This window comes from Drosophila mojavensis, unplaced genomic scaffold (assembly GCF_018153725.1).
Source record: "Drosophila mojavensis isolate 15081-1352.22 unplaced genomic scaffold, ASM1815372v1 contig_36, whole genome shotgun sequence".
Taxonomy (NCBI): domain Eukaryota; kingdom Metazoa; phylum Arthropoda; class Insecta; order Diptera; family Drosophilidae; genus Drosophila; species Drosophila mojavensis.
The window spans coordinates 17,603,414-17,630,159 of NW_025318858.1; the positions used below are offsets into that span (position 1 = coordinate 17,603,414).

General features: G+C 35.9%; 1 protein-coding gene and 1 long non-coding RNA gene across 5 annotated transcripts; both read right to left on the minus strand.

The window, feature by feature from the left end:
* Positions 1-879: 879 nt before the first annotated feature.
* Positions 880-1,393, minus strand: LOC122757212. The gene is made up of 2 exons (XR_006357148.1): positions 1,186-1,393; positions 880-1,126 (listed from the first exon to the last, which is right to left on the minus strand). It is a non-coding gene; the product is annotated as an uncharacterized LOC122757212 (long non-coding RNA).
* A 2,301-nt stretch (positions 1,394-3,694) lies between these two features.
* Positions 3,695-26,636, minus strand: LOC6577126 (serine-rich adhesin for platelets). Of its 4 annotated transcripts, none has more exons than XM_032728522.2 (9): positions 26,484-26,636; positions 23,333-24,348; positions 13,024-13,223; positions 12,639-12,957; positions 11,681-12,568; positions 9,558-10,846; positions 8,483-8,539; positions 5,658-7,197; positions 3,695-4,714 (listed from the first exon to the last, which is right to left on the minus strand). In XM_032728522.2, exons 2-9 carry the CDS (start codon positions 24,177-24,179, stop codon positions 4,035-4,037), a joined length of 5,820 nt encoding a protein of 1,939 aa, XP_032584413.1. In that variant the 5' UTR covers positions 24,180-24,348; positions 26,484-26,636; the 3' UTR covers positions 3,695-4,034. The 4 variants fall into 4 exon arrangements, with proteins under 4 accessions (XP_032584413.1, XP_032584412.1, XP_043864697.1 ...); XM_032728521.2 differs by having other exon boundaries at positions 23,333-24,462; XM_044008762.1 differs by lacking the exon at positions 26,484-26,636 and adding an exon at positions 25,687-25,703.
* Positions 26,637-26,746: the final 110 nt, after the last annotated feature.

A 26,746-nucleotide genomic window follows, 5' to 3' on the forward strand; every position in this document is an offset into this window, starting at 1 on the left:
GCATAGATTTTCAGCTTGTTTACTGTCTAAGCTAAACGATGAAATCATCAAAGGAAAATTTTAAAATTTTCATCAAGGCGACAATGGTTAACCACAGAAACTTATAAGATTTTAGTGTTCCTATATATTTCTCTCTATATATATATTTAACAACATAAACATATACTTAAACATATGCATAAACATATATACACAAACATTTCTTTTTTTAAGACATATTTCCTATAGAATTTTATCGTATGGGCAATATGATAGATTAAAATAAATTCAATAATTATAAAAGTAAATGGAAAATATGTTAAGCCTTACTTAAAAACAGGAAACTAAACATTGAATTTGAAATAATATACATTCATAAAGAATAAAACCAAAAAAAAAAAATAAATAAATAAATAAATAAATGAAAAATATTTTAAATATAATAAATAAATGAACATAATTTGAAATTAAATTTTTATTTCTTTACTTTTTTATTTTATTTATTATTATTATTATTTTATTTATTTAATTTTTTTTTTTTTTTTGTACAATAAAATGTTTTATTCAAAACTCTTTTTATTAATCAAACATATACTTGAATTTTTTTATATTCATTTAAAGAATAAAAAGTGCATTAATCCACTAAGACACCAATATTTCAATTTCAAGAATTTATCGACGTTCCAAACATTCCCAGGGCAACCCAACACACTATGATCTCGTTCGATCGCACAACAGCAAGAGCAGACCGCAGAGAATCCAGAGATGCTATAATCCAAAATTCTTGTTCATGATTTATTTTAATGCCATGTCAACAGTTTAATATATTTGGTCACGTGCCACCGTTCAAACCAATACATTCACACGCACGCACACATACAAACAACAACACACAAATTGAAACAAATTGTTTGTTCATTTAACAAGAATCTTGATTATCTTTCTAAAAGAACAATATTAAAGCAGAAATGAATGTGGGCGGACAGAGCTATTAAATAAATTAAGCACGGAACAAAAAGAGAATTTCTGAGACAATATCCACCATCTCCTCCCGAACTGACCCCCTCACTTGCCCTGCAATGCGCCGTCCCAGCAGAACCAAAAGAACGCCCTCTTGGCGATGCAGCATCCTGCCAGAGCGTGACTCCTCCAAGGATCAAGAATAGCCATTATTGTTCTTATTCCCATTGCTATGTTTTAGCTTACTCATAGTCAAATGGTTGACATACTACTCAAGTCCTTAGCAACAGCCTGAGATGTGGACATCTTCAATCTGGATTTAGATAACTTCAAGAGATAATTCACTGGAACTCGCGACTGCTGCGATCCGCATCGAACGAAGCGCCAACTGCAACTGAACGCACAGATTTGAATTGCGCCAAGCCAGAGCTCAGCCGCAGCTGCAGTCTCAGCGTCAGCCACAGCCGCAGTCACTGACTCAGACGTTTCCTGGTGCTCGTCGCTTAACAGCGCAGGACTTAACAGAGCTCTGTTAGCTAGCCAAAAGCGACACCATTAACACACACACATACATATGTATATACACATTCGCTGCAGTTGGCGCAAACTTTATGAATGAAATTTTATGCTTCACGCTTCCCGCTCTTCCATTTGGTTCACATATCAACAGTTGTCAAGATATTTAATTTGATTCTAATTTAAAAATATCTAAATGTGTACAGAAGAGGCAGCAAGTATTATTTGAAGAGCTCGCCAAAAATTCGAAAATGAATTATTTAAAAGAAATTTATTCGGCCATAAAAATAATGCAGAAATGAGACATTTATCATAAAATACAAATTTTGGTTAATTTATTCTAATTATAAAGCAATTGCCAAATAATTAGGATTCTTCGCAAATTTTGAGTGCTCAATTGTTGCCTAAATTTAGTTGGATATGAGTATATATGATTGGCTGAAATATTAAGATATAGTGCAACATCTTACAATTTCGAAAGTAAGCTTTGTTATCCATATAATTAGAAAGATTTATACGATTCATCTTTTGACTCCCAGCACTGCACGCCAGGGTATCTTTTGTCGAGCACTCTCGAACAGGGCGCTCTTATTATTATTAAATTCCTTTAACAATATATTTTGTTCACTATAATGCATTGTCATCCCAAACTCCCACAAGAAAAAACACATTTCTGTTGACTTCATTTTAACTTTCAAAAGTTTATTCAGTAATCTTTTTTAGTAGTTTCTCTTGGTTTCACTAAATATGATCTTAAATTATACAAAAAATGTATGCACAACTATTTAGCCAATCAAAGTGTATTCATTTTCAGAATGGTTGATCTAGAAATTAGACTTAAGTTTCTTAGGAAATCAATGAAATCAAAACAGAAAACAATTAATTAATTCGTTAATTTAGAGTGTCCGTAGGTGGCCGATGAGCACCGAGAAGGAATAATTAATATAATTTGTAAATTAAGTACGAATGAAAGTTAAACAATAAACAGATCAAAATGAAAACAAAAACAAAAAACTACGCAACATTAACAACAAATATATAAAAAAAAAAAAACTAAAGAATTTATTTGTTTACTTGTTTACTTTAAATTTGGGGCATCATCTAACACGATTTTCAGTATTTACAAGATCTTTTTTCTTTATATATATCATTCTAATTATGTATGAATATTTTATTCGGTGTTAAGTTTTTTTTTTTTATAGATTTTTTTTTTATTGACAGCTAGAAAAGTTGTACTTCATCTGCTTTGCAACAGACTGCACTTGGACTACATTTTATTGTATAATTTGTGAAATATGCTTTATCATATAATATTTAAGAAAACGAAATGAAAATCGGTTGCTTTTCCTTGGGTTCTGTTCGCTTAGAGCGTACTTAATTCGTATGCTTGGTTTAACATGGATACAGTGAACGCTTTGGGCACTACGACAAATATCACATAATGAGATCAATTGGATTTATTTTGGGTTTTTCGTTTGTTTTTGTTTTTGTTATATATTTGTGAATTATATATATGTTTGTGTGTAAGAATGTACGATGTCATTTGAACTTAACATTGCCTACAGATTGACTGGTGGGTTTATCATTCAATTATAATATTCTTCTTCGAGCAAACTCTTTCGTTTCGTTCTTATTGTTTTCTTAAATAAAGCATTTACGCATTGCACAATAAAATGTGAATTATTTTAGTGCAGCCTGCGGCAAAGCGAACAACAAAAGTCTTGTTATTTACGCGTAAGGTATAAGTATATATAGGCTCTAGTAAGTAATGAATTGGTGTTCCAGTTTGAACTTAAGTATGCATTACAATCTTTTCGATAATCATCTTTTAGATAAGTACAAAAAATTAACAATTAAAATAATCTTGTACAACTTTTCAAGCGTCAATCAATTTAAGTTTGCCCGAAACATTTGAAATATATAATATATATTCATATAGTTGTGTATTTATCTGGCCTAATTTATACATACATATATAAGTAGTTGTTTCATATTTCATTTCTTTTCTTTTCTTTTCGCGTTTGCATTTTTCACTTTCCATTTGATATCATAGTTAAAATATATTGTATATATATTTTGTTTTGTATAATTATGTATATACGTATATAAAACTTAAAAAGAATTTAACCAAAAAAAATATATATAGATATATGTATAGATATATATATATATACACATATATATACGTGTATGTGTGTGTATGTGTATTTGTATAGTAAAATAGTAAAATAAAACAAAGTTATGTTTAAAACTTGTGTACTTTTTGTTGATTCTTATTGTTAACAGTTTTGTGTGTGTGTGTGTGTATGTGTGGTTGGACTGAGGAGAGGCAAAAGGACATAGAAATATGCCCTCTGCTGTTCAGTGTCTTGACATAGGGTGGGCTACAGAGACAAACAGATTTAGAGAGATAAAGTTATTTTTTAGAGAGAGGGACAAAGGGACAGTGGGACAGTGGGACATAGGGACATAGAGACAGGGGGAATGCTGAGGTGGGTGTTTGCTGATCCGCTGCTTTTCCTGCTCAACATTGTCAAATTGCACACGTCATTTTTGTTGCCTCCATTTGGGCTCAGTATTTAATGACCCAGCCCTGCCCCCAGATCCTCCTGCTGCTGTTGTTGTTGTTGTGGCTGCTGCTGTTGCTGCTGCTGCTGGGGCTGTTGCTCCGCCTCTGGCATGTCCGCCAGCTCGCTGTGCATCACAATCTCAATGTCGCCCAGCTCGGCGGCAGCCTCCGCCTTCAGAGTCATATCCTCGACACGCGACAGCTTCTGCAGCGAGTGCAGCGTCTCCTCGTTGATGGTATGCTCCGGCGAGATGTTCTCCTTGAGCTCACGCTTCAAGCTCAACGGCATGTGCACTGCATTGCGTTCGGGTGGCGACGGCGACTCGGCAACATTGCTCAGCATCGGCGATATCGTCGTGGCAGCTGCACTGGGATTGACATCCAGTTGCCCTGCACTGCTTGCGCCATCATTGCCAATATTGAACGAGAGGTTTGGCCGGAACACTTGCTTCCTCAAGTCGCGCAGCTGACGCGACGCCGTGTCCAGGAACGAGCTACCGCCACCGCTCGTCTCCAAGCCAAATGCTCCCGCCACGCCCGACCCGGCGCCCTGCCCTGCTGCGCCTCCTGCCGCTGACGTATTACTGCTGCTGCAGCCATTGCTTCTCGCTGGCGGCGTTGTCTTCCGTGTGGCCATAAACGTTACATTTACGTCGCCACTGTTACCCATTGTTGTGTTTGTTGTTGTATCTGCAAGAGAGCATTAGAAATTAGATATATGGAATGCAGGCATGAGAAGGATGTTAAATTCTATTATACACATGAAATGATGGGTTGATGTTTTTATGTTATTGTATGTGCGATTGCTTTACCAGGGTATAACATGTAAGTTCTATATGTCTACTATTTCAGCACATCAATTTAGTTGCATTAGTTAACAACATCTATTGAAGTGTTAAATCTTCTAATATTCTAACATTCATATGTACTTTTTAATATTTATTTGTTATATTTATTCTACGAGTGCCCAAGAAAGCATAATCTGCGTCGTCTATTCTACTGTGGTTAACTTAACTGAATTAATTTTATTTTCTAAGCCATTAAACTTTAGATAGGCTCTAACTAAGTTTAGGCATTTGTGTAAGCTAACAAATGGAATAGAAAACACCCACACATTGAATATACTTAGCGTAGAAATAACCCTAAGAACGCTTGTAACATAAAGTAAGGATATATGTGGAAACATGCCTGCATAGTTAGTTAGAGTGAAATCTCTTCAGCGACTATCACTAGATCACAATTTATATGTTGAATATGTAAGACTAATTTTATTTTGTTGAATCCATAAGGTTCATGTGAACCATAATGCACTAACAACTATAATATTCTATACATTAAATATACTATATAATCGGCATTAATGTTAAATATAACCTATCAATCATATTCCACAATTTTTTACACTAGATAAAATTCAATTTTATCGTTTGACACATCGCACTGTTTAAAATGTTGTATACCAAGTCTTAATACATTGTCTTTAGGCCATAAAGTATTCCCTGCATCAAAAATTCTCTAACAGCAAGTGGCTAAAAATCTTGAGGAAAACGGACAAATTTACAAAATATTTTCCTCACATAATCTAATGCAACTATTTTAGAATTAAATGAAATTGAAAAGATTTTTGACTAACTCTGTGCGTTGTTTGTGAGTGGAGCCATAGCTGAGGCCGGTGCTGCCGCTGGCTTTGATTCCGGTGATGAGCTGCGCTGGAACATGGTGCTCGGATTGAACAGGGTGAGCAGCTTGTCCACAGTGGTTGGATTGGCAATCCAAGACGACTTGCGTGCACGTGTCGCCGGTTGCTGTTGTTGCTGCTGTTGCTGTTGACCCCTTGCTGTTGCTGTCCCTGTGGAGTCCAGCTCACTGCCAATTGATGCTGCGGCCGAGAGTGCTGCACCGGCTGCCGAGTCTTTGGTCAGTGTGATATCATTGTCGCCAAACACAGCAATGGGGCAGCTCTTGGCAGCAACTATTGCCGCTGGCTCCGCACTGCCGGAGCTGTCTATTAGATCGGTGGAGGCCCCACTGCTGCTGCTGCTGCTCGTTGCACTGGATATGGGCGAGGTGCTGCATGAACTAGATGATGTGTTGGGTGAGTTGGGCGACAGCTTCTGTGTCGCCGCCGACTCCCCATTTGTACTTTGTTGGTGTGCGCTGCCATTGTCAGCGGCGGCCGCGGCGGTGGGTGGTGGCAATGGCTCCACAATGATCACGCTGCTGATGGGCATCGCTGTGGTTGTTGTTGTTGTCGCGGTGTCCGTGGCGGTGGCTGTCAATGTGGTCGCTGCTACGCTGCTGGTTGCCTCAGCCAGCTGGGCGGCTGCCTTGCGCACCGACTTCAGCATCGGCGTGGGGGGCAGGTGAATCGGTGGCGTCTGCGGATCCTCGTAGATGCGCGAGACGTGAAAACGCGAACGCGGCGACACGGACAGCCGCTTGACGGTCTGTGTGGATGAGGTCACCGATGCCATCGATGGCAGCGAACTGGACGTGGGCAACTGCGACGCGGCCATCACATTCGGAGTGCTCTGGCTCAGCAACAGGCCGCTTCCGCTGCTGCTACCGCTGCCGCTGCCGCTGCCAATGTTGTCGTCGCTACCGCTGCAAGCAATGCCGGCGGTGGCCGCCGGTATGGACATGCAGCTGCTGGCCGAGCGCGGATTCGGCGGATGCTGCGGTGGCATTTGGGCCAGCGGCGAGGTCAACGGGCTGCTGATCTCGTTGACGCGCGACACATGAAAGCGGCTGCGATTCGGCGAGGAGGACGGCGATACCGTGGGCGGACTGGGACCCGGCGAGCGCAGACGCGCATTCGTCTTGCGCTTCACCTCCAGTTTGGCAGCCGGCGTGGGCATTGCGGTTACTGCTAGCGCAGCGGTCACAGTGCCAGTCGCTGCGTCCACCAGCGGCCGACTGTGGCACGTTAGCGATATTTTCCGCGAGCCCAAGTAGTAACCGCCGCGACACCGATTTATATAGCTGTTGCTGCCGCCGACGGCACCGTTGCTGTTGCTGCTGCTGCTGTTGCCATTGCTGCTGCTGCTGCCGCCCACGTTCGCCGCCTTCTCCGCCAGCTCCAGCTCCTCCGCCTGCATCTTCTCATTGCGCGAGCACATGGAGCGCACTGTGCCCAGTACTCGCGTATAATCCAAATGCGCATCGCTGCCAATCTGCAACAACAAACATCAAAAATATAATTCCAAATGGAATGCATTAGTTTTAGCTCTTGATTGATTTATTGATTTTGTATTTTAATTTAAATTTTACATAACGTTCGTCTTGGCAGAGTACAAATATTTGTAGTAAGCATGTGCACAGCTAAAGTAGACCTTTCTGTCCTTTGAAGGCTTTTCAATTGTGTTAATTACTTCATAATTAATTTTATTAATATTTGTAATTCGAAATTCTAATTTTAAGATAAGCAATTTTAGGTCAAGAACCGGACGGCAATAACTGAATATTTGGATTGTATAAATAATACTATTTTATTATGATATTTATTCACAGCAATTATGTGATTTTGAAACCATTACTATCCCTAACAATGAACAAAGATATATTGGTAATTCGAAAATTCATATTACTATATGAGCTTTACAAATTAACTGGAGATCGAAAACATAGATTATGAATATAATGATAAATATAATTGAGACGTAGAAAATCAACTTTTCATTGCTCACGAACTATGTTGGATAAAGAATCAAAAGTAGAAAATCCCTATCAATATGTTGGGTAGTATTGACTATCAAATACTCTGTTTCCAGTTAATCATTCGAAGACTGATTCATCGGAGTGAATATCATTGCGAACTATATCTATCTCTTAGGCAGCTCATTTATAACTTAAGTTCATCTAGTTCAAGTGCCATTTGTGATCTTTATGAACAATAAATATAATATATTGCTTTATGATAACTTAACAAAAAGAGGAGAATAATTTAAAGAACAAACTAGTTCGATGAACTAGTTGAATTTAATTTAAAAATAAATATATTGTAAAGCAATTGTAATTCGAACTTCAATTTAGTATAATTAGAATTTCCATCCAAAATCCATATTCACTAAATTTTTAATTAACTGCTCTGATTTTTGTTTTCAGCTGTTTTTGGCTATTTTTAGAAGCGTGTTCTTCAGTTATGCACGCTCCCAAATAGTGCTCAAAGGAATAATGTTGATCATGCTCAGCTTTTGCTTTGTTTTTCGTTTTGCTATTAGCTAAGGTGATTTTTAAAAAACGAAGTTGCAGCTGTTGAACTATTGCAATGTTAGCATTGTTAGCGTTTTTTTTTTTTTTTTTTTTTTTTTAATACTTATTATTAGTGGTAGCAAAGCCAATAATTCGTTGCGATTATGCCCAGCAGGCGGCAGAGAAGTATATAGAGAGAGAGTTATAGAGAGCGAGAGCGAGGAACGAGAAGGAAATTTGCTATGATGTTGTATGAGATTTACTTACGCTATCCTGCGGCATTGATGTTGGCGGTATAACTTTTACTATCGGCACTATTGGCAACTTTTGCGATGAAGGAGTTGGTATTATATTATATATATGTATATATAACAACAATAAACAGCACGAAATGAAAATGATTCAATTATAAAAATCAATCAACAATCAACGCAACGCACAAAGCGCACAACTGCGCGCACTACAAATATTTTGTTTGGATATATAATTCTTGTTTGGAATTCGGCTATGGCCAAAATCATAAATGTCATTTACACGGGCTGCACTCTATAGATTGAGAATTTTAGCAGAAAACAAAATTTAAATAGAATTACAAATCAAAAAGTAAAATTAATCTTATATACAAATACTTTTCTGTGTACTCATTGTATTCCATATTATCTTAATTTTTTTTTTTTTTAGTAAAACAGAACAGAATAAAAAATATATTTAAAAAAAACTCTAACAAACATTTGAGTACTTCTAGAGAATCTACCAAAATATAATTAAATATAAATATATGTACATACATGTACAACAAATTTAAAGATTTTTAGGTTTTCAGAAGAATTTTTCTTTTTTTTTTTTCAGTTGAAAAATATGTTTTATGTTCTATGAATCTAAAAACTATTTTAATCGAATTCCATTTTTATATTTTATATTTTTATATTTTGTTATTTTTTTATAAAATTATTATATTTTTATATGTATATTATTTATTTTTATATCTCTTATATATCATATTAAACATTTTTGATACCATTTAACTGTGATCAAAGCATATTACTTTTGTCATAAAAAGTTCTTTACATATGCTAAAGATTTAATTAATTATTGCAATTAATTATTGCAACTAATTAATAAAATGATAACCCTTGTGTAATTGACATTGATATAGATATAAAAAATGAATAAATAAATAAGAAATAAAACGAAAAAGAAGAATATTCAACACATTAGCTTCATCTCCTGCATTGAAATCGTATCAAAATGTGAGATATTTATGGCTATTATAATTATTATATAGGCTGTTCGTTGGGTTCGGCGAGTTACAGTTATGTTTGGTTGTGTTTGGTTGACTTACCGTTAGACGCTTGGGCTCATCATTGATATCGATTTGGGTTATCGTCTTGTTGGACTTGAGCACCTCGGCAATAATATTCAGACTTTCCACCTCCAGTTTATTGTCACGAATGTCGATGCGCTGCAGCTTGCTGTTGCCGCCAAAGGTCAGGATGGAGGCGAGCGTCTCGATGCCCTTGGCACTGAGATGGGCGCTCTGCAGGCCAAGAGTGGTGAGCGTGGTGTTCTTGATTAGACTATCCTTGATGGTGGCCACGAACTCATTGGACAAACAGTTCTTGCCAATGTTGAGCAGCTCCAGCGAGGAGCTGCGCGAGAGCAGCTCGGCTATGCACGGACCGCAGTCCTTGGTCAAATTATTGCTCCAAAGAGCGAGTGCCTTGAGGCCGCTGGGCGCACGATTGGCCGCTTCCAGCGTGGGATCGACCAGATGGCGACGCGACAGTGTATCGTTCTTGGTCAGCTTCTCGGCAAGCTGCGGATCGGCCACACTACTTGTGCTGCCGTCCAGCGAATTCTCGCTGCACAGACTGTCCGAGCTCTGGGAACGATTTCGGGTCGACTGGTTGAGGTAGGTGCAGCTGGTTTCCACGCGACGCAGCCCGCTGCTGACCCCGCCCGGCGATGTTGATGGCGGCGGCGGCGTAAGCGTCGGACTGGGACATGGGCTAGCAGCGAGCTCCTTATCAACAGCAGCAATCCTCACCTTGGGCCCCGCCGGCGCCACAATCACCTCGGGTATCACTGGCTCGGACGGCGGAGCGAGGTGCACAGGTGGTGCCGTCGTGGAGGCAGGCGTGGCCGCCTCCTCAGCCACCAGCAGGCACTCTGTCGACTCACTGGCTATAGTCGCTGTCTCAATGGCCATCTCCTTGGCCATATCATCAAGTCGCGTGCTCTCCAGCGACACCGACAGCCGACTAAACTCGTCTGGCAAATGGCGACTTATATCGCCCTCCGATGCGCTCTCAAATGCCGAATCCATGCTGTGCGTATCCTCAAAGTCGTCTCCAGCCTTCGCATTCTTATTCATGTCCAGCGGTCGTGAGCCACTCGGCTCCTCAATACCATTGATGCAGTCGCTCTCTTCGGCAGTTACTTCGTATATCGCTGCTGCCTCGCCGGAGGCGCCGTCGGCCTCAGCCGCTGGTATTTGGTTTATAACTTGATTATTATTATTATGATTGTTGTTGTTGTTGTTAATATTATTGTGGGAATTAGCATTGTTGTTATTCTGTACACAGGTTGCATTGGGTTCAACGGTTTTAGCCTCTGTTGAGGAAGTAATATCTGCAAGAAATAATAGTATTAGAAAATTATTGAATAGATACGAGGGAGCGGCAGGGGAGGGTAGTTAAGTTGAGTTAGATCAGACACTATTAGTCTATTGTATGTAGGAATAGAAACATGAAGTGCAACAATGATTCAATTTGCATGTCTAAAAAGTCTTAGGGAATATAGCAATCTCTGTTATTCACAACAAAATTCTCTAAATATTCTTAAATAACAAAATGAACTTATTTACAATATATTGCACTTTTTTTTTAAATACCATATCTATCATAGATCGGTATTTTTCCATTTCTATCAATTATTCATATATAAAGAATGTTTTAGTAATTTGAGTTTTCTCTAATGTTTTTTAATATACATATTACCGAATTTGAAATTTTAAATTAAGTTATTTTGAAAAATAAATAAAAATTAAATTAAAATAATAAAATATATGAAATGAATATTTACTGTTTCCAAATTAAGTTTTCTACACAAGCTACTGCTGCTACCTCATACACAAAGTGAGTTACTTTCGAATAGTTTTTAGTGAAAAACCATACATGCTTTAAATATACATACATGATATATACAAATTTTAAGCAAGTTGTTAATACATAAAAATTCAAACACTTCACAACCTTACGTTCAATATGAACTTTAACTAATTTATACAATCTATAAACTCTTAAGGAAGATAGTGTTTCAAAACCCAAAAATTGAAAAAGAAATCGGTCCAAAAAATGACCTGCAAAATCAGCTGCAAAAATTTCAGTTTCATTCTGTTAGTATTAGTATGAGGCATTAAATAAAATATCTCGAAGACAACATTCAATAAAATGCATATATTACCACATAAGTTGCGTTCGTTTTGGGAACTTTGCTGTTGTTGTTGTTGTTGTTGTTGCTGCTGCTGTTGCTGATGCTGTTGGATGGCTGGAGTCACTTGCTCCAGACTTGGACTGACCACCGGCACAGCTGTTGTTGTTGTCGACTCATCGATGGATGCTGTCAATGTTGCTGTCGATATCAATTTGCCAGCCACATCGTATATATCATTGCTTATCTCACTGATGTCCTCGGAGCAGCAGGCGGCTAGAGTGTCGGTGGATATGTTGGATGGCGCCTCCTCGCTGCTGCTATCGCTGTTCATCGAAAGTAGTTTGTCCAGCATCGATTGGCCAGTTGCACTCTGATTGCCGCCGCCGCCCCTCAGAGTGCGCACCGTGTCCTCTGTATTGTCATCGTCCGCATCATTCTCCACGTCCACTAGCACAGCAACTGCTGGCTCGCAGCTGCCGAGTTCTTCCGTGGGCACCAACGCTGATGCCGCTGAAGTCGCCGGCGTTGGTGGCTGCTGCTCCACTACGGTCTCCATAATTTGAACGACGTGCGACGTTGTGTTGGCTATCGCAGCCTTTGCCTCTGAGTGCTCAATATGGCTATCCAACTGCACTGGTGCTGTTGTCTCCATGGGCGACACAAGGTCATCATCCTCAATGGCGCGCGCACGCTGCAGCGGCAAGCCACTGCGACGCTCCAGTTCGATGGCCTGGAGTATCAGTGCCTGCACCAGGTACTTGGCTCCTTCGTCTCGTATGTTGTTGTTGCTAATGTCGATTAGCTCGATGCTGTGGTTGAACCGCAACATATCCGCAATGTGCTGCGCATCGGTGCAATCCAAATCGTTGTAGCCCAGCCACAGCTCCTTCAGTATCTTGTTGTGGTACAGCTTGCAGCCTGCATAGTTGAATAGTTGAATCGTTAAAGCATCATCCAAACACACAGATGCCAATGCTCACACACTTACAGAAATTGGTGAGTGGCGGTCCCTTGAGGCCGCAATGCTCCAGCTTGAGCGTATGCAGATTGGAGGTGCTCAGCGCGCTACCCAAATTCTCGGCGCCCACCTTTGATATCTGGTTGCCCTCGGCATTCAGCAGCTGTAGCTCCTGGCTGCGGCCAACCATGTGCGTGCAGAGGCCCCAGCCACGAACCGTCATCTGTTCCTTGTTATACGAAATATCCAACTCATGGGCAGCCTCATAGTACTCAATCATCTGGCAGAGTGCACTCAGGCAGCTCTCGTTCAGCGGGCACTCCGACAAATCGATGACCTTGTATTGTATCTGCGGGTTCGATGCGTAATAAAACATTAAACAATTGCATTTCGAGCCGTAAAATTTGCCACCTACCCGCATGAATATCTCCTCCAGCGGTTCGCAATCGTTGGGCGTCAGCTGAATGCCTTTGAGCGATAGCAGCGGCTGCCGCGGCAGGTGTAAATCCAGCGATTTCAGGTGTTCCATAATGCTTTTGAGCGGTATTGTGTTATGCTTACGGCAGGATTTCACGTACAGATCGGTGATCTCGGCTATGCTCGACACCTGGCATACTGCAAAAACAACACAAATGTTGAATAATTAATTAATTAATAATTAATTAATTAATAATCATTACAATGTATACACTATATATAATCATTTCTTGGCTATGCATTTTCACATTTATATACATTATAAGCAAATTAAATCATATAAGATTATCTTAAAATATACATGTGCATAAATCATTCATAAAATATTTAGCGAATAATTCATTTCATATTCAATTACATTTCAAACGCCATAAATTCTTTGAATATACAAAGTTTATGTACATTTAAATTGCTTGTGAATAAAATAAAATATACATTTCTATTTTCTATTTGGCTCACGCGCGCACACGTCACAGCTGGAAGTGTTTATATATATTAGCAATATAGAATTTATATATTAATACAAACATATGTGTGCATATATATACATATATACTATACATATATATATCACAACATCAGCAGCTGATCCAAATTCCGCAATTTGTGATCAAAAATACATAAAAACAAAGAACATTGTTGACTCTTCCGATTGTCATGCAATGCGACAATTTCAAAGCAAATACATCGAAAGAGACACATGGTCTAACTGATAAATTATGAAATACCCTGTATATGGCATAAATAGTTTATAAGTACATTAAATAAAATTATATTCGTATTAAACGTTGACTTTCTTTGCTTAACTCTTCAGTCATATGACCCTTCTAGCTTTGGCCACAGGGTATCATGCTCCTTCTAGCTTTGGCCACAGGGTATCAACATCATTTAGCTGTTATATGAAGTCAGTCAAGCATTTGTCATCAATAAAACAGAGAGTCAAGCTGCTGGCGCGTGCGTGTCTACCCGCAAAACAACCAAAACGAATTATAATCATCTCTATCAGCGTCATCATCATCATCTAGATGAGTCGTAAGACGCAGACAAATTGTTCGCAAATGTCAAGAAAAAAAAAAAAAAAAATATATATATATATATATAGATAAATGAAATTGCGGCATTTCCAAATCGTGAACTTGTAATTTGCGAGTCGGACGAACCTGCTGCTGCTGCTGCTGCTGTCGTCTGCTATTTGGATAGACAAGTAATTTCCAGCTAAATTTAGATACACTTTATGATAATTTGACAGACGCAATCGAAGCCTGACAAAATCTCAACAGAATAAAAGTAAGTATTCCAATTTAGATATTGTACGTAGACATGTGGACACAGAGCTCAAATGTAAACTATATGTTTATATAGCACATTTGCGAATGCAAATGTTCGGGCTTTGGGGGCGTATCAAATCGTATTCAATTTAAACATTTCTAGGCGACAAATAAACGTGAATCGTGCCAAATGCCAAGTGCATTGAAAGGCATAACGACACAAAGCTAAAAATGCTAAAATTAGTTCCTCTTGAGAAATGTAAACAGATTAATCTATCATTGCATTAGCTAGCCTCAAAGCACCGGCAATTAAACGATCCATTTTAAATCAATGACAAAATTTGATGCCAACACGAAAGATGCTCGCACAAATGTTGAGATACCCTGTGCGAAATGAATATAGTTAAGCGGGGTATATTCTTTTATAGTTTTATAATCTCAAGAAAAAAACGTTAATTTAGAGAATCGACTACGAAAATTTAATATAATAATAATACAAAATAATAATTTAATATAATATAATAATATACAAAATTTATATAATAATATAATATTAAAAAATTAAATAAATAATAACAAAATAAATAAATAAATGTATAGTAATTAATATTAATACTATAAATATAAAAGTTATATATCATAATATTAATATATAAATATTTAATAATTATACAAATATAAAATTCCAACTCTTTCAATCATTAAATAAATATTATTTTATTATATTTAATATATATAAATGTTGGCTCATAATATTACATATTTTTATTGTTTAAGTTATCTAGTAAATTAAAGTTTTTGTCTATTGCTCAATTCCAGGGTATATTTCATTCGTTCCCTCTTGCCCAAAAGCACCCTTATTTATTCCTCTTTTTTTGTCTAACTTAGAATCTTCTTCAAAAAAAAAAAAATATATATATATATATATTTGTTTTTTCTTTATTGGCAATCGTTCAAAATGTGTCTCATGCCGCTCAGTTTTCATGGCTTGTGGCATACGAGACGGACATCTGTTAAATGATTCATTAGTGCTCGGATACTAAAAACATCAATTCCTCAGAAACATTATTATATATATGTACCTATCTGTAAACATATTTATATATTTATATACATATATATGCATGTATATGTATACCATATACAGCCTTTTCATTTTGCGCTGGCAGACAATGTGTCGTCCGACTTCGACATTTCGCTTTTTGTGTGTGTGTTCTACGTTAATTGTAAATAATTTTTTTCATTATTTTTTTTTTTTTTTTTTTTTTTTTTGCAATTGATAAAATATTTTCCATGAACGCCTCGAGTGCTCCCGGCAGTTTGCTTTTGTCAATTTCACATGGCATTAGTTTGTATTGTTTTGTTTTGTTTTCGTGTAATTAAATACTCAAAAACAAGTCAGAGTGTTGCAATGGGGCATTATGAACTGCTGACAGGATTCAAGGGGGAGTCGACAGTAACTCAACTGACAAATTGTGGATTTCTAGCGCCATCTGTGGAACTCTAAACGAATATATATTACAAATTTCAAGCGATGTACTTTTTGAACAGGAATAACATTGCATTTATCACTGAGCATAGCAATTTAATAATATAAAGATTAACTGATCAAGCTAGAAATGCTAATCAATCCCATAAATATTTATCCAACTAATGTATGAAATTTCTTCAAATTCTATCTATTTTTTCTGTTTTTGAAATAGATTGAAGAACGTGTTAAGAACTTTTGTTATTCAAGGAATAAACTAGTTTAGCACAAATATTAATACTAAAAAGCATAATCTATCAAAAAAAATTTGTTTAATTCCTATAAACAAAGACCACATATGAATTAATATAATATAATCCAAAGTTTATAATATTTACTTTTTGGCAAAAAAAAAAAGTAAAATTAAAAATTGGGCCTACATGAATAGCGCAAATCAACAAAATATATGAAAACAAGATGAAAGCAATTTGTATCGTAAACAGCTTTCAAATGTAAATAAACTATGTGAATTTCAGAAATTAGACTCGAAACACACGTTCAATTCGACTCTACCAACGAAAAAATATAAAAACAGAAAATTCGGCGTTTTTTTTCTTTTGCATGTTATTTTTTTGTTACGCTGTTATCGCATCCATGACGATAAAATACATTGTGTTCACTTAAATAAAAATAAAAATGAGAGAACTAAAATTAAAATCAAACAATATCTTTATCAGAAAATTTGCTTTGTTTTCAGTGTTCATATAGATTTGCAAAGGGTAGTATGAATTTAAGATCACATACGTAACACTTTGATCTGTTAAATAGTATATAAACAAAATATGTATTTTTACAATTAAAATTTTTTGATATCAAATAAATTCAAAACATCTTAATATTATTATTATTTTGCAACATCTACACACAAATGAAATCTGTGAGGCATCTTCCAGTCGTGCATACCGCGTTCAATTATATTATTTAATTCATTTTTTCTCCGCTTTGTTCTTATTAGTCAGAATTTGGACTGTGTACAGTTAATAAATGTCAAATAAATTATTGTTGAATATGTATAAATATAACTGCATTTAAGTGCTCATTTCTATTTTAATAGCATGCCTATTTTTGCCCCGAAAAATTGAGATTGTTGACAGAACAAACAAATAACCTTTATACAATTATTTAATAGAGCAGGAAATCACATGTAAATATATATAAAAGATATTAACATATGTGTATATTTATTTATTGGATCCTTTCGGTACACTTGGCTAGAGCCCAATCGTCCGATTTAATGATTCAATTATCGATCGAAAGCGAATTAGCTCATCCAACGGTTCAAGCTAAGAAAACAGAGTGTGTGTGTGTTCTATGTAAATGTGTGTGTATGTGTATTTATATATAAACACACACGCATTTTGTGGCAATTGGCGTATTAAATGCTTTTCAATTTTTTATTATTCTATTGATTTTATGCGTAATCGACAGGCGCTGCCTTCGAAAGGGGACGGCAAAGCCAAAAGGCAAAGCCACAAAGCAGAAGGCAAAAGGCAGCAAACGCTAAAAGCCAAAACAAAAACACAACCAAAAAATTGTTTCAATTAAATTGCTGTTAATTTTCTGCTAAACATTTACTATATCTCGGTCCGATTCGATTTCGTATTTGCTCACTCTCGAAACTTGTTCTCAATGTTTTTGCGATTTATTGAAATTTGTTTGCCAAAAACAAATCGAAACTGAGGACAAAATTTGTAGCTATAGCAAGCATCATTTGAATACAATAAAAAACAAAAAAAATAAATACAAAAATTGGCATCAAGTAGTTCGCGGCCAAAACAAGCCTTAATGAAAGTTTAATTAAGACGTGCAAAAATTCATTAAGTTCCTAATAAAAACTCTTCAGTTTTCGTGGTTAATTTTGCCAACTAATTTCCCTCTCCATTACTTTTAAAAAAGGAAAGATAACTCTCGTTAGAGGTATCCGAAAGACTATTCCCAGCTAGAGAATATAGGACTCCAAAAAATATTCTGAAGGTTGAACAAAGCTGTTGCTTGGCACAATATGTACTTTCTAAACATTATTAGTCTATTAATTAATATTATTTTAATTTTTAATTTCTGGAGAGCAATACGCAGAAGTTTATACATATTAAAGTAGTCCAAGTCTTTCGGTATCTATATCTTTTAAGGTTCTTCTAAGGTTAGGTGAAATATTTTACGTCTTTGCCAACCTATTCAACGGTTTACGGTAGTAAAATGACATCATCTAACCTTTCTCATATACATATTTATATATGTCTATGGGCATATAATGTTTATGTGCGTGGCCTATCATTGATTTATCTAAAACTCTGACCTGGCTTTTCACTTTTAATGTCCTGAAAAAAATCATAACTGAATAAATTGAATTTCGACTTATCAAATTAAAAACATAATTTGTTTTTTTTTTATGCCCCGAGCCCCTTAAAAAATGATTTTATTTATAGTCCTCATTCGTTATGCAAAACTTCGGCTAAGTGAAAACAAATTGGGTACAAAACAATTGTTATCGCGTTTTTTCGCGTTTTTTCTCTTTTTTTTTTTTTTTTTTTTCCTACGTAAGCAGTTGCTAATCAGCTTGAGCGCCAATGGACGACGACATTGGGAATCGTTTATCATTGTTAAAGAACAAATTCTAAGACAACGGCACACGAAACAAATGATGTATGATCAGATAAATAGCTCAAATACAACAAAACAATGAGAAATTATGGACTTAACATAATTAATTCCAATATATTTTTCTCATTCTTTTTTTTTTTTTTTTCTTTGACATATTAGTTATAGAGAGAGTGGAATTATTTCCGCAACAAGTGACAGTTCTGCTAAATGTCGATTAACATTCATATCTGCTATTGCGATGCTCGTTCATTAAGCAAGAAATGAGATTATATTGGTTTAATAAATTCTGTATCTATGATCTAAAATTTTAAATTTTAAATTTTTAAATTGAATTTACAATATAAAATAAAATAATAGGAAATCCTCATTTTTACTATATTTTTTGAATAGACATAATATTTTATAATCCTATTAAATGTATAACCATTTGAATGTGTGGCAAGTCAGCAGATTATTTAGATTTTTAAAGTTCGTCCAAGAAAAATACACCCATTCACACGGTCTGGAGGCATATCAAAACTCAAATACCTATATCATAAATAGGTTTACAACCAGTTTTATAATGTGCTCTATAATCAGAGCAAATCGAAGAGTCTTTCTTCTCTTATCTTTTTATTTTCCTTCTAAACAGATTTTTCCTTGCAGCCTTGAACGAGTATTATGCAGTTGCTTACAGCCATCAATACCGCTTTTACTTGTTTTTCTTTGTGTTTGTTTGTTTTGTTCTTTGTTGATTTGCTTTATTCTCGATCTTTTCCTTGTTTTGCTTTAGTTTGCTTTGCTTTGCTGGAATTGCATTAATTAATTACATCGAAATGTGCATTAATCGAGCTCGTGACATTTTTATCATCTTTCATTAGTACTTTGGGTGCTTACATACAAACATACACAAACACACAAAGATATATATTTTTATATATTTCTATGTATATATGTATATGTATATATATGTATATTCGCATTTATAAATGTGCGCACTTAAGTGTGTTCAGCAAAACGCTGAATTTGCATTTCTGTTATAAATTTAATAAATTAAGAGAAAAGCTTGGCATAATTTCTTCACAAAGCTTTTAAACTATATTCTTTGGATTCATGGCAACTATAAATTATAGATTATTTAGCAAATCCCAATACCCTCTTTTTTTCATGATTTTCATGATTCAAGTATTGTATATATATCGTATATATTGTATATACCTTAGTTTATCAACTAAGCTTCATGCTATGAATTTCGATTAAACACCAATTTCTAATATCTACAACAATATTTTAAGCAATGCAAATAAGACAATCTATAGTTTCAAGTATCTGGTTAGCTGAACAGCTTCTCCAAATTTGAAATGTTGTTCAACCATCACTGCTACGAGCTGCAAACATCTTCAATTATTTTGTTTATACACAGTAAATATAAATATAAATATTTACTTTTTGTTTTAACAGCTAACCAACACACCCAAACACGCCTTATTCATGAAGATGATGATGCTGCTCATTCACTCATTCACTTGAAGTTCAATTCAAAAATTTAACTTATTGTCGACAATTCAAGACAAATGAAGATACATGCGAAATAATGAATGTATAGCCCTATCAAATAACTCTCAAAGAGGTAAACATATTATTGGTATAGGGTATTAAACAATAGAAACTGTTTACATTCGACACTATTTGCCTATTGTAGGGTCAGGCTCTATCATTTCTCTACATTGAAAAGGGTCAGAAATTGGGCATAATGTGTCTTAGCTTAGCTTATGTAAGTGGCAGAAGCAGACCGAATCCATGATATCTAAATAATTGATAATGACGATAACATGCTCTTACCTCTATGAATGAACCACATATACAAAAATTTAAAGCCCAATATATCTTTAGTATAATCTTAGGCACTTTTACAGGCATTATTAAAGGAGTATATAACATATAAAATTATAACTAATTTCATAAAGTAAGAAGAACCGTAGCTATTCTATAAATTGCACAGCTCTTGGGTATTTCCTAGTCGAGCTAGTAATGGCTGAAACACTTTTACTTCAGACAAGGATGACATCACATGGTACTAGTTAATACACCTACAAAGCGAACCAAAGGCAAAAAGACAAAAACAGAAAAAGGAAAAGAAAACAACGAGAAACAAAAACTACTGCAAATCTAATAAACAAGATATAAACAAAGGCAAGACACGAATTCAAGCAAACAAACAATACATAGAGTCCACGCTCGTATACTTAAAGTATTTACACGAAGACTTATATCTAAATATACATACAATACACCTAAATAGATGTATGTACATGTATATGTATATGTGTAGAAACAAACACGCTGAAAAAATCGTAATCGTTTCTACAATTTATAGCATTTGCGGTGAGAAAACAGATAGCAGACAAATTGTAGACAAAGAAGTAAGCCTACAACAAATGGAGCCGGTAAATAGCGGCTACGTAGAGAACGAGGGAATGAGTAAACGAGCGAAAAAGGCAGAAAGCAAACAGCAAAATAAAAATGGTGAGCTTTATGAAGTGAGCGCAAATCTAAACCGTAACCGATCCGAGGCCCAAAACCGACTCGTAGAATCTCACGAGTCGCACAAAATTCGTATCTTATCAGTGATTCTAGTGTTGTTCATCTTTATCGCTAGCTAGCAAAAATAAAAAATAAAAAACTAATACGAATAAAGCAAATAGCAAAATCAAAGGCAAACCAATCACTCATAGGCAATTGCAATAGAATGGCGACAGACTTAACGGCTATTGTTTAAATAAGGTATTCCAGATAAAAGCAGATTTTTCGATTGGCAAAGTGTGAACGATTTATAGAGTCCAGATACAATTCTACTCGCAAATTAGAATATAGTCAAAAAGATTTCAACAATTAACATAACAAAACGAGTGTAAACTTTTTATACACTATACTATACACTATAGCTTATTTCCATTTTTTTTTTTTTTTTATAAATTGCATTTCAAAGCAAATATATATATATATTTTTTTTTAATAATTATATTTATATATTTTTATTAAATTGTTATGCATTATTTTAATTCAGTTTGTATATATTTATTTATTTTTATTTAATTGTTACATATTTTATTTTTATTTCTTGATATACGTGATATTTTAAAGCGTATACGTAATATTTAGCAAGCTGCTTTTCAATTAAATCTTTTTCAAATAGCAACTACCTGAACAATAATTAAGCTCTATAAGACCTGGAAATCCCCAAGTTATACATATGTATGCACATATGCATATGTACATATTAATATCTGTAGAACAAAAAAATCAATCTACTCTAATGCACTCACACCATTGTATATTGTTTGTACACACATGCACACGCACACACACACACACACACACACACACATGTGCACAAATATGAAATTGCAAGACTGCACAAAACGGTGGAAACGTCGTCATCACCATCATCAACGTCGTCGCCGACAAACGCCCGCCCACCCGCACACACGCAAGTGTCAACTGTCAACAACTCGCACTATGATTGAATTGTGCGCATCACTTCGCCACTGGGCGACTGTGTAAGAAAGAGAGCGCAACACAAGTAGAAACATCAAAATGAAATGCGCTTGGCAACAAACGTCATCATCGCCATTTATTGCGTTCCGTTATTTCGAGTGCAGCGCCATTCAGACATTCACTTAAAGCAAACTGCATAAATATTTGTGCGCACTTCATTGAATTGGCTTCGTTTCTTTTTCTCACTCTCTCCTCTCTTATGGGGTTTGGCAGCCACCCACACATCGTTTGCTCTTCTGTTCCGTTTCTTTGTAGCCGCACTTCATTCTATCCCTCTATCTCTCTTACTCACACTCTGTCATATAGTTCTTATTTGTGTTTCGTGCTTTGCGCACTTACCGGCTGCATGATCAAATGCAGTCTTTGCTTGAATGCCTCACCGAATCCTTTTCGCACTCGTATTGCTCGTGCTATCTCTTTCCTGCATCTTAATAATGTTCTTGTTATGGTTCTCTTGCTTTGCTTTAGTTTCTCAATGCATTTCATTCATTTCTACTTGCAAATTAATCACTTTAATTGAATTAAATCACAGGAAGTGTAATTTACGAAATGTGTCTCAAGTTTAACTTCCGTGTTTGCACAAGTTCTCGCATAATAAGTAAAATGAAGTAACGTCGAAGTATCCGCCAACTGAGCATAGCCTATAAAGACATAGCGAGCTTGTCTATCCCATCACGTATTATACCACCTTTATCTATACATGTAAATCAGAAGCAACGTAATTAAGATAAGTGCCAATCAAATTAAGCACTGATTATAGAGAATTTCTTGTACATTTGTACTTTAATATATATATGTACTTTAAATATATATGTACCTACATATATTTTTTGAGCCTATAAACTGTAATTAAAACAAAACAAAAAATGTCCCTTGATAATTTTTATTAATAAAATTTTTATAAGGATTTTTTATTTTTTTAAATTATTAATTGATTTAGTCAATTATTTCTTGATTTAGGTTTTTTATAACTGGCTACTATTAATATAATTTTTTAATTATTTCATCAATAAGCTTTAAAATATTTACTACGTAATTATTATTATTTTGAAACTATTTTCAAAGAAAATATACTTTGAAGAAAGTTTTTGTATCTTCAAAAGATCTAAAAATTCTTACGATTAAAGAAATTCCGCTCATAAAAATCAAAACACTGCACACCAATTAATAGATTTTAAGCAGTAGTAAAATCTAAAAAAAATTAACATTGAAAAATCCTTGACTCATCTTATTTTATCCCGTTTCCAATCATTTTAAATAAACTCTTTTAAATAGAATTTTCACAAAGATTGATGGCAATATATATGACTTACCTTTTTCCCACGGATTGGCCGGCTCGAGATATCCAGTAACAAGCTCCTTATCACTTTCCGGGAATGAGACGCGACGCGGCATCGCTGTTGAACTAAATGAGCTATCCGAGAATTTTCGCTGCAGCAGACTGGGCGCTGTGGCATAGCCGCCGCTGCCGGTGCCGCTGTAACTGCTTCTGCCCATGCCCACGCTTATGCCAATAGCCTCGATCGATCCGGCATCGCTTCTGTTCGAGCTGGAATTGGATGCAAGCGAATCGGTTCGCCACACGGCGCTCTGTTTGGCGCCGTGATAAATTCTTATTTTCTGTTGTTGCTGCGTACGCATCTGAACATCGATTGCTGGTTCAGTCACTGCTTGCGATTCGTTCGCAACGCCAACTGCGCTGGCAGTGCTTGGGGCAGAGGCAGAGGCGGCGACTGAGGCATCAGCTGTTGTTGCTAATTCGGTGTGCGCTGTCGCAGCTGACAGCGGCAATGGCGTCGATGTATTGTTGGCTGTCACTGTCATTGTTGCTATTGCTGTTGCTGTTGCTTGACCCTCAACAGCTGCAACGGCAACGGCATCGGCGTCGGCAGCAGCGGTATCAACAACAACATCGACTGTTTCTTGTTCCGTTGCACTTGTCGATGCTGATGCTGCCGCTGCTGATGCTGCTCCTGTTGTTGGTTCTATTGTTGCCGTCGCGTTTGCAAGGTGCGTTGAAATTGTTGGCTCCGTTCCATTGCCAGTTGTTTCTGTCGGGGCCATTGCTGTTGTTGTTATTGTTTCTGTAGCTGTTGTTGTTGTTGGCGTTGATGTTAATGTTGCATTTGGCGCGGCATTTTCATCAATTTTATTCAACATGATAACTTGACTAATTTCTTTTCTTTATGTTTTCTGTTTCAATTTAAATGTTTCTCTTTTTTTTTTGTTTTTTTAGTGAATGAAGTTTTCACTCTTTCCTTTTAACATGTGCATAAATTTATATGAGCTCCGTTTATTTGTTATTTTTACAAACAATTTCCTTGGGTCTCTTTGGTTGTAACATTTACATTTTTACGGAAATTTCAAATGCAATTGGTCGACAAAATCAAATTTAGAATATAAATGTGTGTGTATGTGTATGTACGTATATACTTGGTCACCACTGCAAATAAAATTCGTGAAACAATAAACTTTTTATATACATACATACATTACAATTCACATATCAGCAGCACATTTCACTCTAATCAGAACATTTACAAACACAAAATTTTCCTCTCTAAAAAACGAACACAAAATTTTCCATGTAAAAATGGTTTCAAAACAAAAGTCAAACGAAAACGACAAAAAAAAAAACATCGGCATTGAAATGAGCGCTCGTTGCTCTCTTGCTGTTCCGTTCTCTTTCGTTCTCTCTCTCGCTCTTGCTCTCTGTCAAACAACGAAACGACGACGCAAAAGAGAATGCCGTAAAAACATTACCTAATTGTTGTTATTGTTTTTGTTTTGTTGCTTTTGTCATCATTTTTTTTTTTAATCATTGGGTGGAGGAAGGCAGGCAGTAGAGCGACTGTTGGTAGGTTCGATAGCTCTGCCGCTATTTTGTTGTTTTGTTTTTTTCTACATTAATTCCATGCCATTGCCGTTGTTATTGTTGTTATCCATTTTCCCCATGCACATTTTGTATTTTTGTTTACCACTCAGCCTGCCTTTCTCTCATGAGACGTTTGGTCGTGTATGTGTGTGTGTGCGTGCGAGTAACACGCGCCCTGTTGCATGCAAAATTCAAATTAAAAGCCAATTGCAATTGGTAATTACAAACTGTCAAGAGGGACGGACAATCGCGCACGCTCTTACTGTTATTTCCATTTTTTGTTTTCTTTTTTGGCAATTTGAGTTGTGTATTTGTTTAGAATAAATATAAATTACGTCACATTCTATATCTCTCCCTCACTCACTCCTTCCTTCGCTCTCTCTCTCTCTCTCTCTCTCGCACTCTCCCGCTGGAGAGTGAACTTTAAAAAAAAAAAAAAAAAACAGCATTGTTGCTGGCATTTGTATATGAACAAAGGATTTTATTACATTTAACTTCAGTGCATAGAGTTTTGGGCGCAATGGTATATTTTTATTTTTGCTTTCAAGGGGGGCTAACTTTTGCTTTGCTTTAGGCGCTATGCATTTCCCTTTATCATTTCACATTTTATTGTTTTTTGTTACACTTTGGCATTTAGTTGCTTTTACTTTGCACATTTTTTAACCATAGCTGATTTATAAATATACATATATTTTTATTGGCGCATTCTTGTGCACAAATATTTTGATTTTGTTACACAATATACATTTCACTCGAGGCGTGCCATTAAATTTACGAGAAAATAAAACATACAAAGTAACTAAATCGCATCCGAAAAACAACCAACAACAACCGATCACAAAGACGTTTAAAATGCAAAAGGTAGAAATCGAAAATATGAGTAGCAGCAGGAACACGCACTGACACTGCTCTCCTCTCTCGGTCTCGCTCTCGCATCGGAGGCTCCCTTGCTGACAGTGATGCGCGTTGCAAATCGCGACAAAATATTAATTTCATTTACAATCGTATATATTCACATTGAGATAAGTTATAAAATATCAAAATTCATGCACGATCTACATATTTGTATGTTATGTATTTCTTCAAATTTAATAGAAATAATTTGGTTATATTTTGTCGCGCCTCTACACTTAACACAGCAAGCACGGCACGCGCACAGATCTAATTTTGTCAACGCGCACGGCGTTGCCAGAGCGACTAAAGTGCCGTTTTTTCTCTTATCACAGCTAATTTTACACGAAATTATGTTTCTTATATATGCAATTCTTTTGCATTTGTCAATAGTTTACGAATAGGATATTCAGTAAGCCTTTGTTCAAAGAACGAAGCCATAATTTTGAAACAGCACATCTGGCAGCACACTTAATGTCGCGCTCTTTTTACGTAGCTCTCCCCTCCCAACATTCTGATTTTACGCAAATAAAAACGAAAATAATCAAACTCTATTGATATTTGCGCAAAATAAATAAACTATTGCGACAACTTTAAAGTAATGAAATTGCATTTTTAAGACCAGGACACGGCACGCGGCATATCTCTTGTTTTTAGAGCCACAACACAAAATGAAAGCATTAGTGACGAAAAAAAACCTTTTTGTTTAAAAATGTCCTTTATTGTTTGCTTAACCGTCGCGTATACATTTAAGCGCGTTTCATTTTTGCACATTCGGTTTACAAAAAGTAGACTAAAGCGTTTAAAATGTAGCTATGCCAGAGACTATGCAGTGTGGTCACTGTCGGTATATGACAAAATACACACAGTGTATTTTTTATTTCAAAATACCAAAAGTAGTAAGGTGAATTGAAAATGAAGCGATTCTAGAACACTTTAGTATTTATATTGAGATATCGAT

Coding starts and splice junctions, on each gene's coding strand:
- LOC6577126 (XM_032728522.2), bottom strand. CDS start 24,179: ATGTTGAATAAAATTGATGAAAATGCCGCGCCAAATGCAACATTAACA. Junction 13,224..23,332: donor GGCCAATCCGTGGGAAAAAG/GTAAGTCATATA, acceptor TTGTTTTTGCAG/TATGCCAGGTGTCGAGCATA. Junction 8,540..9,557: donor ATGAGCCCAAGCGTCTAACG/GTAAGTCAACCA, acceptor TCATCGCAAAAG/TTGCCAATAGTGCCGATAGT.